Source organism: Antedon mediterranea, chromosome 3 (assembly GCF_964355755.1).
Source record: "Antedon mediterranea chromosome 3, ecAntMedi1.1, whole genome shotgun sequence".
NCBI classification, from domain to species: domain Eukaryota; kingdom Metazoa; phylum Echinodermata; class Crinoidea; order Comatulida; family Antedonidae; genus Antedon; species Antedon mediterranea.
In genome coordinates, this window is record NC_092672.1 from 37,685,144 (window position 1) to 37,706,556 (window position 21,413).

General features: G+C 35.4%; 1 protein-coding gene across 1 annotated transcript; it reads right to left on the minus strand.

The window, feature by feature from the left end:
* Window positions 1–589: 589 nt before the first annotated feature.
* Window positions 590–20,722, minus strand: LOC140045498 (transcription elongation factor SPT6-like). The gene is made up of 36 exons (XM_072090430.1): window positions 20,621–20,722; window positions 19,776–19,906; window positions 18,693–18,797; window positions 18,475–18,545; window positions 18,115–18,261; window positions 17,896–17,968; window positions 17,333–17,420; window positions 17,025–17,121; window positions 16,503–16,598; window positions 16,088–16,174; window positions 15,863–15,964; window positions 12,938–13,135; window positions 12,535–12,677; window positions 11,984–12,318; window positions 11,611–11,740; window positions 11,155–11,305; window positions 10,228–10,391; window positions 9,668–9,851; window positions 9,131–9,270; window positions 8,850–9,044; window positions 7,730–7,865; window positions 7,484–7,621; window positions 7,162–7,329; window positions 6,923–7,050; window positions 6,581–6,788; window positions 6,292–6,439; window positions 6,049–6,197; window positions 5,750–5,890; window positions 5,453–5,645; window positions 5,158–5,273; window positions 4,832–4,954; window positions 4,166–4,517; window positions 3,755–3,829; window positions 3,007–3,194; window positions 2,414–2,859; window positions 590–2,117 (listed from the first exon to the last, which is right to left on the minus strand). Exons 2-36 carry the CDS (start codon window positions 19,858–19,860, stop codon window positions 1,937–1,939), a joined length of 5,481 nt encoding a protein of 1,826 aa, XP_071946531.1. The 5' UTR covers window positions 19,861–19,906; window positions 20,621–20,722; the 3' UTR covers window positions 590–1,936.
* Between the last annotated feature and the right edge of the window lie 691 nt (window positions 20,723–21,413).

The following is a 21,413-nucleotide window of genomic DNA, read 5'->3' on the forward strand; positions in this document are numbered from 1 at the left end:
TCTGGATTTGTGCACTCAAGTGTATCAAAATGTCGAACAGTAGCCAATCACATTTCGTTTTGTCATGACGACATTGTGATGAGTGGAGGAAATTTCCAACATGAAAAGCTATAAAATCAGAGCTGAGTGAACTTGTCACCTGTTCATAAAATTATATTACAGTATAATTAATCTTGCTTAGATCTTCGTCTTGGCCTATGTGAAAGAACATAAATATATAGACACCTAGCTGTAATTAAAACAGTATGATACCGTGAGATCCAACACCTTTAAATAAATTAATATTAATTTATTGTGACTAGTATTATTAAAAGTTTATAATTATTTTACTACTCAATAAACAAAAGGTGAGTTCTAATCTACAACAATAGTGTGGTGTTTGATGAGAAAAGAAGAATGATTTCATATTCACCATTAATATTCCTTTTAAATTACAATCCTGTTGGTCTGGATGACTCGATTCATTTTCTATGTGCCTAGCCCGGCCAAGCCTCTTCCTGCTGTACATACATATATTATATTATATATATGTTATCTGTTTCTATTGTATTTCCCAAATACAAGAAATATTAATAAAAAATAAAACACATGATTTTCCTTCCTTTTATTCTCGATTTTGTAAATAAATGTTTTTTAAACACATACTTTAAAATCGAAAAAAAAAATTATAATAGAAATAAAACCGAAGTAAATTACTATTATTATAAACACATCACTGATTTAAGCACAACATTTAATAAGTGGAATCATAAAAATGGTTTTTGGTACCAGACTTGAGAAGCAAGACTAAGTTTTTTGTTTTAGCATCATGCTCATATTACAGTGCTTACAAATATATAAATATTTATATAAAAATGTTGGTAAGATGTTGCATACTCATATGAGCGTACCGTAGGCAGAATGATTTTTCGATTGCGTGGTTGCGTAGGGTGCCATGAAACGAAAGGTCACTAAATTGAACCAAACTTGACATTAAAAATGCTTTCTGTTAAACAGACTTGGTGGGTTGTGGTATAGATACGATTATTTTACCCTATACGTCATGAAACGATTTTACACTATTCTTCATGAATACTGTAGTAGAGCCTGCCACATTAAATGTACGCTATCTGTTCTTTCTCAACTTGTTTTGTAATCAGTCAATCTTCCTATCCTAAATATTCTATACTTAGTACATAACTTACAATTATAAGCACAACTATATAAAATAAATGGTAGTATTATTTAATCTAACACTTAATTACAGCGAGAGGTTGGTATAAAAAATAGCATGATTCATTATTAATAAAATGATAAAAGCATACATTCATTTTCATCCGCCCATTTTATGAATATTCAGTGGCACTAATTTGAATATTGAATAACGTCATACGAAAAAGTGAATTATTTATTGATAAATAATACAAAATATACACAAACAAATATCAAATAATTGTGTAAAAAAAAGTAGCATTATAAAATTGACCCATCAAGTAATTATCTTCCAAGAAGTTTGCGATTAAAATCATATGACAGTTTTAGTTTTTCCTTGGAACAGATTTGCTGACCCTGCAATGTTTTAATACATTATGTATTAATACAAAAATATTAAATCCCACTCCAAACTCAGACACAAGAATTTGGTGATTCTTAATGCTCCGATCATCGTGCCAAATTTCATAAGTAGGCCCATGGGTCTATACTCGGGTCTTATACAGTAATTTGAATATCCAGGAACACTGAGAGTGACACGTCATAATTATGGAAGACCACCTGCTCCTCTTGCAATGTACAACATGATGATTTTGTCAGTTAATTTCATCAAAATCATTGTTTTGTTTAAAATTTGACAAAACAGATTCATTCCCAGCTGTCTTTATGTTCGTCTCCACCTAACAAAACACTATGTCTCTTTCAATATACAAGCTTACACTGATCTCCTTCAAGATTTCATTTATCAATGTTCATCAATTAGAGGTGTTGAATCCCCACCTAGGGCTGGTGTTGATAGCGACATAGGACTTGGTACATAGGCTGGGCTAGGCTGTGTTCTAGGGCTAGGATTAGATTTGTTCTGTCTTGTCTTTGCCCACTTGGCTGCAGCTTCAGCCCAATCTGTAGCTGGTGTTGCGGAAGGCCTAGTAATAGAAAAATGAAATAAGTTTTACTATATCCTAAGCAATTAATGTAACTTATAACAGATGAAGACTTCTCCTTTTCTTATCACTTAACATTTTTTTAAGCCTTGTCTACACAATCAAACTTTATATATGACAAAAAAATGTGATGTGCCTATATATGGACATGATGAGGTCATATCACTACCATATTTAAGCATATCATTACCATATTTGGGCACATCAAACTTTTTTTGTCCAACTAGTTTGATAGTGTAGACAGAGCTTTAGATTAAAATAAATATAAATTAACATACCTTGGTGTTTGCCGGGAGGACTGCCTGTTCCCACTTTGACTTGATGAGGAGCCCCAGCTTTGTCTTGGTGTTGCTTGATAACGTGGTGTCTGTCGTGGGGTCATCCCAGGTCCCTGTCGTGGAGTCATACCAGGTCCCTGTCGTGGAGTCATACCAGGTCCCTGTCTTGGGGTCATCCCAGGTCCCTGTCTTGGAGTCATACCAGGTCCCTGTCTTGGAGTCATGCCAGGTCCCTGCCGAGGAGTCATTCCTCCAGCTGTCTGGCGGGGAGTCATTCCTCCTGCTGTGTGTCGGGGAGTCATTCCTCCAGCTGTCTGGCGGGGAGTCATTCCTCCAGCTGTCTGGCGGGGAGTCATTCCTCCAGCTGTCTGCCGTGGGGTCATGCCTGGTCCCTGTCTGGGTGTCATCTGGTAGGAGGGTGTCATTAATTGTGGAGTTGCATATGGCTAAAAAAAAGGAAAAAAATAGTTAAGAACACATATAGCCATGGCCTCTGAGATTCAATGAGATAAACTTTGTGAGGAGCGAAACAAAGAAATAAATTGGCTAAATCCTTATTGAAATACAATGACATAAACAATGCCAATTCTTACATTCATTTGTGAGATACCACCAAAACCACCATATGAGGCACCAGTTCTAATCTGTGGAGTTTGTCGTGGGGTCTGACGTGGGGTGTGTCGGGGTGTTTGTCTGGGCGTCGCCCCTGGCGTGACACCCATTGCAAACATCCCACTTGGGAATGAGCTGACAGCTTTCTGGAGAAGAGCAGTATCAACACCTGAAAGTAAATGTACAAAGTTTTATTATAAATACAAATGTTGTTAATAAAAAATTACTATAACAGTTAGAAGACTGAAAACAACATGGATGGCAAACATCAAAGAGGAAACTTTTCACATGCAGACCTATACACATGCAGACCTATACACATGCAGACCTATACACATGCAGACCTATACACATGCTTGCTCAAAAACGAACACAAGTGAGACGTGCAATGTCTAATGACGATTAGCGTTTTTAAGATGACTATAACATAGCATGTCACACTGTTATGAATGGGTCAGCATAAAAAATAAAAATAGTCAATATAAAAATTGTGCAGGGTTACTTTACATGCAGCACTGCCATATAAAGCATAGTATATAGTATTCAAATAATGAATGTAAACTGTATGGAGGAAAGGAACTTACTGGCAAGGTTAAATGCAGCTGGATCATGGAATAGTATGTACTATTGCACGCCATGTGACCCACAATCGTCCACTCAAATGACCAGAATTAATTTAGTTATAATACCAACTATTAAATATAAACTGTACGGATGAAAGGTACTTACTGGCAAGGTTAAATGCAGCTGGAGTGCCTTCGTTTGCAGGAGTTCGCTGATGAGAACGAGGTGTTGGGTTCATTCCTAAAAAAGTATTAAAAAAATAATTACACAATATTATCTTTCATATAATATTGTAGTTATTTTGCTGGAAACATAACATTTCTCTCAACCCAGTAAAGTTCTGTGTTGGAACCTTGGCTTTGGGACTCTATCTGTATCTATAACGTACAATCACAATCTGTGGTTATCGCGTACGTTGGTTAAGGTCATCTGCAAAAATATTAATTTAAAGTGAAGATTGCTTTTGAGAAATTACTTTTGATGTCAATAGTGTTCAGTTGAAAAGGTGCAATATTTGGTGCACGCCGAATGTTTAATAAATAAATTGTAAAAATAGGCAAGATTGCGACTACCTACCTGGTATGGGATCCCTGAAATGTTCCTTGAACCAGCGAAGTAAAGCATTGAGTGAACTATGTATTTGTTGCCGATAGCGATAACCGTCTGGCATTAGGGATACGTATTCCATTCTTGGCTTTAATCGGGGCTGGTACGCCAAGGCTAACTTTCCGGGAAATTCCTTGGAGAAACTTAAGAAGTAGGGTATCCGGGATGGAGTTTTGTTTTTTTCTTTTTCTAAAAGTTTATAGAGGACATCACGTTTACCACCATTCGCAGCAATGAAACATTTGTGCATTAAAACATCACGAGCAAAAGATGCCATTGGCTGAATGTGGCGAGCAATGATTTCATCAAGATCTTCAAATGGCTGGAAAAAGAACAAAAATTGTTTAAAGTTTTAAAAAAAATGTGTTGCATAATGGTAGCCAAAATAATTTTCACCAGAGTGCTTGCTACTTGATTCTCAGTGCTGTTATCTACACATCAGACAATATTTGCACAGTATCATAGGAAAAAGGAGTAACAAATCATCTATGTGTTTCACATTGTTCTACCTGTTGGGTTAATGATTACATTATGCTCTATACTGTGTGAAACACATGTGATTCTGTATTACAGAATTGTCCTATGATACAGTATGGAAAACGGGTGCTTAATTTTTACTTTCTGATTCACACTCACCTCTTCATTAATCCACAATGACTGACCAAGACTGAAGGCATTTTCTTTTCCTTCTTCTCGGACATCAATATGTTGGTAAATTCCTTCCTCTACTTTCCATGTCACCGTCAAATGATCCGAACCCTTTAAAAGAACAAAAAACAAATTGTGGATAAACAACTCTCTCACAACCGATGATACTTTGCATATTCTATCATATAATAAGTACAGTACTATTATTTAGTAGTTGCATACCAATTTCACATACTAGACAATTAAATAAATTGAAAAAAAAGAAGCAAGTTTAAACAAATTGATTTTTGGAGAGCTGGGAGTGGTTGGTTTACCTTGCTACTTGGCCTAATAATAGCCTCTCCTTGGTCCATATCCACCAGCAGTTTCTCTGCCTGTTTGAACGTAATGTTGTAGAATGACGGATGAACAATAACCCGCTTGATATAAGCTGTGAAGAACAAATATTGAAAACGGACGTTATTCAGCGTTTGTAGCTAGCTCCTCTGTATATGTTTCTAAATGTAATTTGATGATGACAAGTGTGGAAAAATACCAGATTATATTCTACATATTTAGTTTTCCTGTATTTGGTGGAGCAACCAATTCATTACAAAACTGTAAACTCACTTGATTGGTTAGCTTTCTTTTTACTGTCCTCTTTCTTAATGGCCTCATCTGCTGCATCATGATCATAGTAAACATCTTTCTGTGGCGCCCATTCTCCTTTGCTATCCTGGAGGTCTGAGCTTCTGCTTGTTAGATCTACATTAAACCTGTCAACATCTATCTTAGTCACTCTACAATGTAAGGTCATGTTCACCTTTGAAAAAACAATAAAGTTATATATTAAGCAATATCTTTAAATAGAAAAAGGATTGCTTTAAATACTAATTAAAAGACAAATGGTACTTTTGTTAAACCTACCTTCACTCTATCTTCTGGGTTTTTAACATGTTTATCACTAATTGCTTTTGTTGGAATGAATCCCATCAACGCATTATCAAGGCGCACTTTGACACCGATTGCTTGACCTGGGCAGTTACCACCATCAAAATGACTCCATACCTACACAAAATTAAATTAAAAAAATTAAAACATGAAGAAAAAACACACCGATTACATGGACACTGCAAAATGTGCAAGGAGAGAGTAGTGTATGAATCAATAATAATTTATGTAGATACTTCGCACAAATATTTGTTAAAAATAAATGTCTAAAGTACCTCACTTAGTTCAGGGAAGTCATCCTGTAAACAGAATGGACACTGCCACAGACCAGTATCATCTTTACGCACTGGGTTGGCATTATCAAGTTCTTCACCACGTGGACGCCGACGAGCAATTTGTATTACTTTCCCTAGCACCAATTTTCCTGCAAACATAAAATAAGAATGACATTCTTCAAATTTCTTCAGTTTCCAGTTTAACAGAGGATGATTAATAACACATTTTTAACGGTAGCTCACCAATATAAAATGTGGCCGGTGTTTCTTTCGTCAACATCTGGAATCGCTCCTCAGGGGTCACTTCTTGAAATAAAGATCTCAAATCCTTGTATCGATTGTTTAATTCTGCACGGATATCGTACAAAGTAATTCTTTTGTTTCCATAATTCTAGTAAACAAAACAAAAAAAATATTTATGACATTCATATAAAATGGTAGGAAGAATAACATTATAGTAGGCGAGTTTCTATGTACTGAAAGTGCTACAAAGACTACAACTGTTACCAGTAATAAACATAACATTCATTACCTGTCTTTCTAACTCATCTGCAAAAGCGTCCAAATCTAAATCTCGTAGCTTCTCAGGATTATCAAGAATTTCATTCAAAGCATCGGCAGGATTGGCGTCCACAGCCGACTCGTCATACTCCAACGCATCTACAGCCATCTTACGTGCCCAATCATATGTCTCCGGATGTACACGTGTACTGTCGAGTACCTCCACATACGCCTCAGTACTGTAAACATTAATTTATGAGGTTAAATTTATAAAAAAAAATGTATTTATTTATTTTATTGGCACAAACAGCCACAACAGAGGGGACTTAACATCATATCCCCTGATATAAAAATAGATATGTTGAATGTTTACCTTTCACCTATCTTTGCTGTATCAATCTTAATAAAACCAGCACAATTTATAAATACTTTGGGACCCAAATTGCAAGTGGTCACAAGCTGTGTCCGGTTCTCAAGCCTTTGGTTTTCTTGTTTCAATGTCTGTCAAATTAAAACAGTAAATAAAATAAATATAAAATCATAATATGAGTAGATATAATTTAAAAAAGTATTTTATAGAGAATACATGCATTCTGCATTAGGTAGGCATACCTTAATAATTGCTCCTGCTTTTCTTGGGCCCAGTCCGCACACAAACTGCATCAATGACTGTGTGTGAGGATGCTCAAGAGCACGGTTTACATCCACTCCAACCTCGTTCACACGGTAAATAAATTCTTGATAAAGTGTTTGCAGAAGGGTTTCTTTAACTAGTGATTCCTGCAACATGAGACAAAAACAATGGCAATAAAGGTCAATATTTTTCTTTTATCCATTCAATTCAACTTTAATCCACCACGGAGGCCCAGATCAACACATTGTTATTTTTGTCTGGAGTTATGTATTTCAGTTATGCAGTTAAGTCTATACAAACCTGCATAGGGTGCAGTTTCAGACACAGGATTTCTTCATCTACATTGCAAAGACGAGAAAACTCCACCAGAGGATCTTGAAGTCTTCGTGCTATGGAGATAGCTTGACGCAGTTGGAGAGGGTATTGCCGAAATTCACTCTGTAATCGATAAGAAATATGTATAGTCATCTTACATCTTCTTACATATTAAATAATTCCAACAAAGATGATGATAATAATTGATATGATAAAAACTTGTTACAATACCTCTGCAATATTTGAAGTCTGAAAAATCATAGCAACATTATCCTCAATGAGTTCCACATTGATAGGCGTTATCTGCTGCTCAGCTTCCAACTCACTAATACATTGTTGAATGTCTCTGATCACACCTATTGACCTTCTAAAAAACAAAACAAAATCAATTAGTTTTATGTGAACTTTGAAAGCAAAGCAACAATCATTATCATAACACCATTAAAATAAACAAAAATCATCTATGATTTCAATGATTTAAAATATGTGTTGATTATAGACTTATAGACATAAGTACATTATTATTATTTATCTTAATACTGGACAGTCTTGGTCTGGCCTATTAGTACAGTCAACTATCTCAATACTGGACAGTCTTGGTCTGGCCTATTAGTACAGTCAACTATCTCAATACTGGACAGTCTTGGTTTGGCCTATTAGTACAGTCAACTATCTTAATACTGGACAGTCTTGGTCTGGCCTATTAGTACAGTCAACTATCTTAATACTGGACAGTCTTGGTCTGGCCTATTAGTACAATCAACTATCTTAATACTGGACAGTCTTGGTCTGGCCTATTAGTACAGTCAACTATCTTAATACTGGACAGTCTTGGTCTGGCCTATTAGTACAGTCAACTATCTTAATACTGGACAGTCTTGGTCTGGCCTATTAGTACAGTCAACTATCTTAATACTGGACAGTCTTGGTCTGGCCTATTAGTACAGTCACCTATCTCAATACTGGACAGTCTTGGTCTGGCCTATTAGTACAGTCAACTATCTTAATACTGGACAGTCTTGGTCTGGCCTATTAGTACAGTCAACTATCTTAATACTGGACATTCTTGGTCTGGCCTATTAGTACAGTCACCTATCTTAATACTGGACAGTCTTGGTCTGGCCTATTAGTACAGTCAACTATCTTAATACTGGACAGTCTTGGTCTGGCCTATTAGTACAGTCAACTATCTTAATACTGGACAGTCTTGGTCTGGCCTATTAGTACAGTCAACTATCTTAATACTGGACAGTCTTGGTCTGGCCTATTAGTACAGTCAACTATCTTAGATTAGTATATTAAACAGATACTTGTAAAGTAAGGCAATCCCAAAATGGATGTTTGAACTAACCTGGACTCTGCCATAACACCAACCACATGGGGCTTTTTACTTGACAAGAAGTCCTTAAGTTTTTCAATATCTACTTCCTTTAACTCCTTATCTCGTTTAAAATAACTTTTGGTACTTTTGAGAAAGTTTGGTAGACGGACAAAATCTGACACCTCTCCTTCGCCATCCAGAAGAGCACCAAATGTTGGAACATCCCTGAAAAAATATAATATAAAATATTTATAATAAAAATGTACAAACAAGCAGTATCTGTTTGAAATGTTGTATATGGTTAAACTTACATGTCACTGGAGAAACTAATGCCCAACACACGAAGGCCAACTTTGCCAGGAATGTCCAGAAACTCATCCTCATCATCTTGTTGCTGGTCTGCTTGGTATGGTGCTACTTTTAGGTAATTATACATTTTTAGTGAGCACATCTAGAAAAAGAAATAATCATAATAATAAAACTTATAGTAAAGCTCTGTCTACATTATCACTAGTTTGACAAAAAATGTGATGTGCCCAAATATGGTAGTGATGTACCCAAATATGGTAGTGACATCATCATGTCCATAGATGGGCACATCACATTTTCTTGTCACATAAAGTTTGATAGTGTAGACAGAGCTTAAGAAAAGTTAATGCTATACCAATTCCAAACTACCAGATTTTAGATTTTATAACGAGTGTTCTGCTTGTGCTTGTATTTTATGAATCTTTTTTGTATACCACAACCAAATGAATTTCCCAGTTTTATAAAGTTTTACTGAATTTCTTTAAAAATCAAAACCAAAAATAAATATAAACTGTAAATACCCTTGGAAAATAACTTACTCGTAAAATACATTCTTTGCATTCATTAAGAAGTTTAATGCGTAGTTCTTTTTCAAAGACGGGATAGAGCATGTTGAGCGCCAACTCGAGGGCGGCCACTCGCTCTTTATTCCACGCTTGGACCACGTTACTGTACTCATCACGATAGTAAAGTTGCTTGATTTCCTCAAAGTACGTCTGGAACCTAAAGAAAAAGAGTGTCAAAATATTTTTATATTTGTGTAGTAACTAGAATGAAATGCAAGTAAATAAAAAACATCTATTCTTGTAATGTTTCAGGTTGCACTTTTGTAATTTATGATGATTATTAGATGTATTTTGATAACATTGTGGGGGGGTTAATGGGAATACCATAAATGATTCATTCTCCTTTCACAAGTAATCACCAGTATGAAATTACTATTAAATTATGTACTTGGAATGGAATGGAATACCATAAATAATTTATTTTATTATTCAAATGACCTTTCAAAAAATGGTCTGATTGAAACCTGACCACCCATGCTAATTTCTAAGGTTAGCCAATTATGAGATTACTATTAAAGTATGTTGTTACTTACCCTCTACTGCTACTAGTATTTTTCATATCAATGTTCATAGTCATAGTCAAAAGCTTCTCCTTTTCTGCATTCAGCAGCTTCAGAAATTGTTCACCTTTTAAATCTTTAACTTGTTTATCTTTTAAGTACTTCATTGGAAAACATGGATGTGCTTCATCAATCTCCTATGAAATCAAGTAAAGGGTAATAAAATAAGCTGGCAGTGAATATATTTTTTTAATTTTTTTTATTTATTTATTCGGTATATAAAAATATATTACAAAACGACAGTCAAGGACTGAAATGAAATGTATTACAAATGACTAAAAATTAGTTAAAATTGCTATAAAGATAGAAACATCTTAATAAAATTAGATATCGTACCATACAATTAAAAACATACATGAATAAAAAACCTTAAAACATTGACTTATTACATATCTAAAAAAGAGCTAGTGGTGCCTATTAATTATATCCACCATGGTGGGAACTGGAGACGACCTAAGTCTGCTGGTTTTACAATGAGGTACTTACAGGTATTACAAACTACACAGATGTTCTACTAATGCATGAAGGGTCTTTTCCATATCTGTTCCAGCATGGTTTCTGTCCGACAGCGGCAAATCAAATGTCAATGTTTTGTTTTCACGACGATTCATGCGGTTATGCGCCAATCGATGTGTGCATGGTCGCGTATTCAATAAATTTTACGTTTGATTGTATTTGCCGGTGCCGGAACAGGTGTGAAGACCCTTAAGGTTGGTTCCCACTTGGATACAATGCAACTACAATCACAAGCAACAGTTAGGTTGATAAATCAAAATTACTTGCGTTGCGCTTACGTCCTTGTAGGGTGGTGCGTCCAAGTAGAAATCAAACTTTAAAAGTTTGTTTTATTTTTACCACACATAAAGTGAATATAATGCATAAGATTTACAACTACTGTACCTTTTGACCTTTTCTTGTTGGTTTGACACATATTTTGGCCCTTTCGTAGTAGGTCTCCCTAACTGTCTGTCGCACCAATGGATCATGGGACAGTTGTAGCGCCACCATGTAACGGGTCGCTTTTAACAAAGATTCTTCTTCTGTAAATCTCCTGAAAACCAATACATATTATTTAGGAGAGCTATAGCCTCTTAAAATGCAAATTAGAATCATAACACTATGTTAGTTTAGTTGAATGATTTAGACAATGTAATGCGTCCTGTTAGGCTATTTACATATCAAGCAGCAGGTTCCGGGTTCGAATATTGGTTGGGACGACTTGTTCTCATTCTCACAGATTTCCTCATCTTATCGTTTCAAATTTATTAATTAAATTTCAGTATATCACTGGGTGGTTTAGAATTAATGTTCTTTGCCTAATGTGTTTATATAATTTTACATATATATAATACATACGTGCTGAGATAATCCTTAGCTGCCTCTAGCGGTTCAATAGGATGTTGATCTGTATCGTTTCGTTGGTAATTATCTCGAAGATTCTCACCAAATTGTTCAGGTGTTAGACCAAACTTCTTTGCAAGGCCATCTGCAAACAAAACAATTGTACAAAAGTTAAGTAAAGATTAACACATTGCTTTTTCAGTGGAGGAGCTAGGACTTTGAAATAGGGAATGGGAAAGGGAAGGTGGTAGAGCCTTAAAAACTTGCGAAACAAAATGTCCTATCTTTTGCATTATAAATTTCAAAATTTACTGAGCTAGCTGGAAATTTATGCTGGCTTTAATTCTCTTAGTAACTTAGTATATTTTCCATTTGATTGTATGCTTACCTAGGCCAGCATTCTGACATGTGCTATACATAGATTTCCTAGTGGCTTGTTTAAGATAGTAACTAGTTCCTGCTTCATCTTCTATCTCCTCTTCTACTTCTTCTTCCACCTCTTCCCATTCATCCTCCTCGTCTTTGTCCTCATCGTCGTCATCATCATCATCGTCGTCATCATCAGGATCTTTTATCTTTTCCTTCTTACGTAAAACTTTGCGGATGACTTTCCTAGTTTCTTTCTTGGTTGCATTATGCATTTTGGTAAGATCACGTCCGTAGTAGAGCAGAAAGTGAGAATACACATCCTTTAGCTCCTCTATTGTCTGTATAGTGTCCAATCTAAAAATATAGGAAAAAAATAAAGATAAGTAGGCTACGCAGTAACATCAATGCCAGTAACTTTCTACAATAGAAACACAACTTATCAGGTAAAGTTAGTTTATCATGTCAGTATTAAACTAATGGCTCTTATTTGAGACTATAAGTTATATCCAGTACCAAGCTTATGTAACTGAATTCTTATTCAAGCATGTACTTATTTCTTGATGATCTCACCTTTCAAGGTCTGTGTCACTCAAAGCTCTGAAACTATCGGGTAAAACATCATCACCAGCTTTCTGGATTTGCTCAAACTGGTAAGTCTGCATTCTCTCAAATAACTTTCTTAAATTGAACTTCCTTGTCCTCAGTTGACACCACTGCATGGAGTATTAACATTTATATAAAATAATTAACATTTATTGTGTTTTCAGACTGTGAATGTTATCATTGTATATAACAAAAAAAGAGATTTAAAACCATAATAATGTCCCTTGTGACATATTTTTATAATCTATATAGTACATGACAAATAGCTAATCAAGCCTGCTAACAATTAGTACAAGTTTACAATACAATATTATAAATATTGGCATGTTATATAATAACAATAACAATATTTATAATTTAGTACACATACCTTTTCGTCCCATTGAAATATCTTGTAAAGATCGTTGAAATTCAACTCTGGTTCCACATATTCTTTACGATAAAACGCAATAAATGGAACTTCTAAATGCTCATTGCGAATGAAGTTGAGGGCCTCCTTGATCTTGCCAATTGTGCTTCGTGGTTTCGATTTAAAATGACCATGACTATCAGGTCCATCGGCAAAATCCTGTAAGAAAATTATTATTTATAAAAATTATTCTTTTTCTATTTAACAGTTGAGATTTCATCTATTGCAGTATATTTCACATTTATATTTATTTCTACTAACTTAACTTCAACCATTATGATTAAGAATTGCTTAGTTGTTTTGGGCAGTGGGCCACCATTCTCTCCTATAGCCCTAATCAGAGCTGCTTAGTTGATTTGGGGCAGTGGGCCACCATTCTCTCCTATAGCCCTCATCAGAGCTGCTTAGTTGTTTTGGGCAGTGGGCCACCATTCTCTCCTATAGCCCTAATCAGAGCTGCTTAGTTGATTTGGGGCAGTGGGCCACCATTCTCTCCTATAGCCCTCATCAGAGCTGCTTAGTTGTTTTGGGCAGTGGGCCACCATTCTCTCCTATAGCCCTCATCAGAGCTGCTTAGTTGATTTGGGGCAGTGGGCCACCATTCTCTCCTATAGCCCTCATCAGAGCTGCTTAGTTGATTTGGGGCAGTGGGCCACCATTCTCTCCTATAGCCCTCATCAGAGCTGCTTAGTTGATTTGGGGCAGTGGGCCACCATTCTCTCATATAGCCCTCATCAGAGCTGCTTAGTTGATTTGGGGCAGTGGGCCACCATTCTCTCCTATAGCCCTCATCAGAGCTGCTTAGTTGTTTTGGGCAGTGGGCCACCATTCTCTCCTATAGCCCTAATCAGAGCTGCTTAGTTGATTTGGGGCAGTGGGCCACCATTCTCTCCTATAGCCCTCATCAGAGCTGCTTAGTTGATTTGGGGCAGTGGGCCACCATTCTCTCCTATAGCCCTCATCAGAGCTGCTTAGTTGATTTGGGCAGTGGGCCACCATTCTCTCCTATAGCCCTCATCAGAGCTGCTTAGTTGATTTGGGCAGTGGGCCACCATTCTCTCCTATAGCCCTCATCAGAGCTGCTTAGTTGATTTGGGGCAGTGGGCCACCATTCTCTCCTATAGCCCTCATCAGAGCTGCTTAGTTGATTTGGGGCAGTGGGCCACCATTCTCTCCTATAGCCCTCATCAGAGCTGCTTAGTTGATTTGGGGCAGTGGGCCATCATTCTCTCCTGTAGCCCTCATCAGAGCTGCTTAGTTGATTTGGGCAGTGGGCCACCATTCTCTCCTATAGCCCTCATCAGAGCTGCTTCGGTCTGTTCATGTGTCAATTTTTTGTAACCATCGATTTTAAACTATTTTTTATTTTCAAATATTTGTTTTTATATATGTATCTTCTTTTTTTTCAATTTGTACTGTGATTTTCAGTTTGTACTGATCATTTAAAAAAGAATGTTGTAATGTTACATGCAATTTGTACTGTGATATTCAGTTTGTACTGATCATTAAAAAAGAATGTTGTAATGTTACATGCAATTTGTACTGTGATCTTCAGTTTGTACTGATCATTAAAAAAGAATGTTGTAATGTTACATGCAATTTGTACTGTGATTTTCAGTTTGTACTGATCATTAAAAAAGAATGTTGTAATGTTACATGCAATTTGTACTGTGATTTTCAGTTTGTACTGATCATTTAAAAAGAATGTTGTAATGTTACATGCAATTTGTACTGTGATTTTCAGTTTGTACTGATCATTTAAAAAGAATGTTGTAATGTTACATGCAATTTGTACTGTGATTTTCAGTTTGTACTGATCATTTAAAAAAGAATGTTGTAATGTTACATGCAATTTGTACTGTGATTTTCAGTTTGTACTGATCATTTAAAAAAGAATGTTGTAATGTTACATGCAATTTGTACTGTGATTTTCAGTTTGTACTGATCATTAAAAAAGAATGTTGTAATGTTACATGCAATTTGTACTGTGATTTTCAGTTTGTACTGATCATTAAAAAAGAATGTTGTAATGTTACATGCAATTTGTACTGTGATTTTCAGTTTGTACTGATCATTAAAAAAGAAATGTTGTAATGTTACATGCAATTTGTACTGTGATTTTCAGTTTGTACTGATCATTTAAAAAAGAATGTTGTAATGTTACATGCAATTTGTACTGTGATTTTCAGTTTGTACTGATCATTTAAAAAAGAATGTTGTAATGTTACATGCAATTTGTACTGTGATTTTCAGTTTGTACTGATCATTAAAAAAGAAATGTTGTAATGTTACATGCAATTTGTACTGTGATTTTCAGTTTGTACTGATCATTTAAAAAAGAATGTTGTAATGTTACATGCAATTTGTACTGTGATTTTCAGTTTGTACTGATCATTTAAAAAAGAATGTTGTAATGTTACATGCAATTTGTACTGTGATTTTCAGTTTGTACTGATAGATTTAAAAAGAATGTTGTAATGTTACATGCAATTTGGCTGCTGGGCCACTATATGTAATGGTATTTGGCGGTTGGGCCACTATATGTAATGGTATTTGGCTGTTGGGCCACTATATGTAATGGTATTTGGCTGTTGGGCCACTATATGTAATGGTATTTGGCTGTTGGGCCACTATATGTAATGGTATTTGGCTGTTGGGCCACTATATGTAATGGTATTTGGCTGTTGGGCCACTATATGTAATGGTATTTGGCTGCTGGGCAACTATATGTAATGGTATTTGGCTGCTGGGCAACTATATGTAATGGTATTTGGCTGCTGGGCAATAATATGTAATGGTATTTTTATTGTGCAATAAAGTTAATAATGAATCACAGTATTGAATTTGAGGCCTACAAATAAATTAACAGTGATAGTAAGTACATACTTGACGTGATACTGGTGGCGTGTTAAATGCTTGTCGATAAATCCAGTCAGCCTCAATATCAAGTTCCATGTCTTTAGCTTCTGTTACTGGAACTCCACGAAGCTACACAAAATAAAACATAATTAATAAATAATATATGTGAAATGAAAAAACAGTATTTTTTAAAACACTTCTTGTTTTCTTTATCACATTACTATCTGAGGTATATGTATTCAGAGGACCTACCTTGAATCTCTCTGGAACATCAGCTGTCCTTATTTCTTGATCCAAGTCCGTGAAATGCCCTCGTTCCAGATCACTGGGCTCAAACACCTTTAAAAACAAAAATTATTATTGAATAAAATAATTCTTTTTTTGTCATTTAGTTTTATTTCTGTTTTTCAAATTCAGCTGAGAGAATAAATAAGACAGACAATATCCAGATGGTACAGCCTTTTCTACACTATCAAACATTATGTGACAACAAATTTGATCACTACCATATTTGGGCACATCACACTTTTTTTTTCTTTTAGTTTGACAGAGCTTTACACATTTTCTGGTTTATTGCATTTCTTGGCAGAAAGCCATCAACACTTTCTTTAATAACTTTAATGATGTGGTTGTAAAAATTAAGAATGCATCGTGACATGATACTAACCTCATAAATACTTTTCTTTGTAGCACGCTTCTTTCCAGGTCGTTTGGCTCGTGGTAAGCCCTCCGCATCAACCTCTTCATCATCTTCCACTTCATACTAAGCATAAATCAAAAGGAAACACTTTTAACTTAAGACACCAGTTAAATGCACTATAATTAATTATTTATGACAACAATTATCGTTTATTCATTATTTATGAAAATGTAATATATGATTACAGAGCCATAACATCGGCAAGGGTTCGAGGCCACTAGCTCCATGGTTCTGGTGGTAAAACAAGTATTCTTGGATAAGAACTATAAACCGTAGGTCCAGTGCATACATCTAGCTCATGTGCACTAAAGAACCTAGTACATGTTTCGAGACGAGTAGGGGGTTACCCCGGTGTACTAGTATATACATAGCCATTATCACACACAGCCACTTATCATAATTGGGCTCTCTGGGAAAACAGTCTTTTACTGAAGAGGCTACCCAGTATAGAGAAAAATAATAATAATAATATGATAAAAGAAAACTCACCTCGTCTTCTTCCTCTTCGTCATACTGGTCGTCCATCGTATCAAATTCATCAAAATCAAATTCTAATCCAAAAATATCTTGAGCTTCTTGCAAGGCTCTGATAAAAAATATGACACATTAGTGAAAGTAGCGTTGGTAACAGCACATAAACAATCATATCATGAATTATCTTCTCCTTCTTTCTCATATTATACAAATAATAATAATTAAAAAACAAATTATATGCACCACACACTGTATTAAAAAAAAGTGGAGCAGTAGCCTTCAACTGTGAAGTTTGCTCCTAAATGGAAGAAGAAATATCTTACGAATCCTTGATAGTTTTTTGTCCTTTTTTCTTCTTTTTCTTAGTTGCTATTGGTCGTCCTTCATCATCAACAATAAAATCATCCACATCTAAGAGAAAGTGAAACAGATTGTGTAATTGAGTTCTAATTTAAGACATGTGGAAAAAGAAGTAGGTATACATTTTTTTTAAATCAGTTCAGTTTCAGATTTATTTCACACAAAAATAATAAATATAACACAGTAAATACATTTTTTATAAATAATAATAAAATGTGTGTGGAAATTACTATATTGGCTTTAGGTCTGAACCTCAAAACAAACAATCTTTATTTTAAAAATGTCATTGTCATTATAGTTATGTTGTAAATTTGCTGAGCATGCAGCTTGTATCAACATGCTGAACTATGTGAGTTTACAATGCAATAAAGGAAAGATAAAACCCTTATTAATAGCTTAAGCTGTGATATGCCCAAATATGGTAGTGATATGACATCATCATGTCCATCATATTTTTTGGACACATAAAGTTTGATAGTGTAGACAGAGCTTTAGGTGTATGTGTCAACAAAGCATTGGCACTCACCAGACTCCTCCTCTGACATATCAATTGCATCTCCTGCTGGTAACTGCTCAACTTCACGTTCATCCTCCTCAATCTGATAAAATTATAGACAATATTTTAATTTTGAAAGTAAAATACGTACACAAGTATGTGCCACCCTCTGGTCTTTCATGTTAGGATAGGGCTTATGGGCATAACTGTTTAGTTTTAAAATTTATTTAAATAAAATTGGAAATCTACCTCATCTTCATCCTCGTCTCCTTCCCTCTGAAATATTTCACGAGCGATAGCATCTCGTTCCGTAAATTGATGATGGTCTTCTGTTCCACCCGCTTCCTCGTCACTCTCTTCTTCATCAGAAATTTGTCGTAAACGCCTGAACTTTTTCTAGAAAGCAAGAAAATAACATGATTTAAGATAAGATGACAACAACATGAACCAACCAGGAATTGTATATACTCAAGTGGCAATTTGTGAAAATTGAATGTTAAAAACATAATTAATCATCATTTTTATCACATTATTCCTTTTTATTAGAATTTTGCAGCCATATTTGATGTATTAATAATTAATCTGATTCAATTAGTACACAGTACTTACTCTGGCTACTTTTACACCCAGGTTTTCCTCAATCAAATCATAATCTTCATCCTCTAACCGATCGTCTAGTTCTGAAAAAAAATATGATAGTACATTAGTGGCAATTTAGCTAATATTCTTTCCTTACTCTTCTAAAGCCTATATACAGAATGCTGACTGAGATAACAATATTGCATGCGCTGTACTAATATGCCAGTAAATTGAATGAGATGAACTACCTCTGCGATCTCTTTTCCTTCGACCAATCTCCTCATCTGAATCTGATGTCACTTCCTCCTCCACATCATCATTGATGAGATCAGCAATATCTTCATTTCCGTCTTCTGTGAAAAGTAAAAAAATAAGAACTTTTAAAATCAAGTGAAAAAAGGGTATTATTTAAAAAAAAAATAGGTTTTTATGGTGGCCAACAGAATTTGAATTACTTGAATTAGTATTGCTTACTGAATTAATTTAATTTCTTAAATGATGCAAGTGATGGTCAGCTAAATGAATCCTGCTTGGAGGTTTGGGTGCTAGCTTGGAGGTTTGGGTGTTAGCTAGGTTTGGGTGTTAGCTAGGTTTGGGTGCTACAGTAGCTAGGTTTGGGTGCTAGCTAGGTTTGGGTGCTAGCTTGGTGTTTGGGTGCTAGCTTGGTGTTTGGGTGCTAGCTAGGTTTGGGTGCTAGCTTGGTGTTTGGGTGCTAGCTTGGTGTTTGGGTGCTAGCTTGGTGTTTGGGTGCTAGCTTGGTGTTTGGGTGCTAGCTTGGTGTTTGGGTGCTAGCTTGGTGTTTGGGTGCTAGCTAGGTTTGGGTGCTAGCTTGGTGTTTGGGTGCTAGCTTGGTGTTTGGGTGCTAGCTAGGTTTGGGTGCGAGCTTGGTGTTTGGGTGCTAGCTTGGTGTTTGGGTGCTAGCTTGGTGTTTGGGTGCTAGCTTGGTGTTTGGGTGCTAGCTAGGTTTGGGTGCTAGCTTGTTGTTTTTGTCTATTGTTCTCTTCCTTTTGGTTTCCACTTTTTCTCTTTATTGTCGAACGCTAAAGCTTGGTTCCCACTAGCGACGCAACGTAAGAAAATTGCCTTACAATATTAATTGCACGTTTGCCCTCACCTCCGTGAAATCAAACCTGCCATGTTTGCAGCACTGTTGCATCATCGGTTCCCACTTGTGATTACGCAATACAGCACTTTATCTCGATATGTTGCTGCGTTGCGTTCTAGTGGGAACCACGCTATAGAGACATTGTTTATTTGCGCTATATAAATCTATCTATTATTATTATTAAATTGATTGTGATAATGACAATGACAACATCACTACTATGTACCTGGATATTCCTCTTCGTCACTGCTGTTGTTTACATCTTCTTCTTCGGAAACTTCTGCTTCATTTTCCAAGAAGTTGGTAGACATGATTCCAAGTGAAAATTTTGAAACTTCAAAAAGTTTCTAAATCGTCCTGAATAAAAAAATGTGAACACTTCTTCAAATTTAGTGTGCTTATATAATTAGGCCTAGCCTAGGCCTATATATTATTGGGAGTCATGCAGAGTAATTATTCCATTATTTTCATAATAATAAACTGTGAATAATACAAACTAATGGATATCAAGGTCTAGGCCTAGGCCTATATTAGGCCTACTGTAGTCTAGTTAAAACACCAAAGAGTTTGCACAAGCACATTTAGACCCAGTTACTGTAGGAGTCTAGGGCCTATGCCTAAAAAAAGTAGGTCTAGGCCTAGCCTAGGCCTATATTTGAATTGAATAAATGTGAATTGATTGTTTATAAATTTAGACAAGTTTATCTTATTATTTTTTAGCCTATAGGCCTATATAGTCTTATAGACTAGGAGGCTAGGCCTATATTTTTTTATTTTCTAGCAGGGTCTACCTGACCACATACACCAAGACAAAATTAAAGCAAGCCTAGGCCTAATAGTGTAGGACAACAAATTAAGCCCGTCGGCCATTTCTGCTTTCTAGCTAGGCCTACATTTACATATGACACCAGGTAGCTTCAAAGGGAAGCGTCGTCGGCCTGCGTCGAATAGGAATCAGAGAGAGCGCGGTTCCTTAACTCGCAGTCATCATGTATTGCCTAGCACTTTTCTTTATATATCGTAAAATATAGCAATAAAAATGTTAACATATAAAAGGCAAAATAATAATACCTTTAATAACCAGTTTCAAAAGCCATATAACTTTAAAAGTACTATTTTTATTGATTTTTTTGTGATTTCTGTCGACCGAAACTACTTCGACAAGCGAAAACGCAAGTTCTGTGGAGTAACTTTACAAAACCAACGCACGCCAATTGAACACCAATAGAGAACGCTCTATATTATTGTTCCCGTTTCCGATGCTATCTAGTATCTCTTCTTTTATTTATGTCAACAAGATACATAAAAACAAACTTTCATTTAAAAAAACATGTTATTAAAAAAACATGTTATTAAAAAAAAGTCAAAATAAACAGATCCTGTTGGCGTCCATTGGATTCTTTTTTTTTGTCTTGTGTGAGTTCTTCTCACGTTTATTTAAATTCAATTATATACATATAAGTACTATTTGTGACAATTAAAAGTAAGTGTTTAGAGTAGTTAAAATACCGGTATATTTACATAATAAGATGCTAGAATTCAGTATTAACCATATATTTTCTCATTTAAAATTTTAGATACGATGTAATTTAAAATGTTGAAATGAAAAATGGCGGTAAAATACATGATATTTTCTTGTTAAACTATCTTATTTGTGTTCTTATTTGTGTTCGAGTAGAGAGGCTATAATCTCATGGGAGGAAAATGTAGTATCCTCCCTCCATCCATTGGATTCTTGGTTTACTATTTGTTCCTAATTATCATGGTTTATCATCATTTTTTAAATCCAATTTTTTGGAGTGTATTTTTAAATTATTTAAATCATCTAGTATTTGTATTCTTATTCAACAACGAGAATGAAATG

What these genes read in the sequence shown, in the direction of transcription:
- LOC140045498 (XM_072090430.1), bottom strand. Translation starts at nt 19,860, where the DNA reads ATGTCTACCAACTTCTTGGAAAATGAAGCAGAAGTTTCCGAAGAAGAA. An exon ending in CATTGTGGATTAATGAAGAG is followed by an intron (nt 4,518 to 4,831) that starts GTGAGTGTGAAT and finishes TTCTTTTTCCAG; the next exon opens with CCATTTGAAGATCTTGATGA. An exon ending in TTTCAGGGATCCCATACCAG is followed by an intron (nt 3,830 to 4,165) that starts GTAGGTAGTCGC and finishes ATACTTTTTTAG; the next exon opens with GAATGAACCCAACACCTCGT.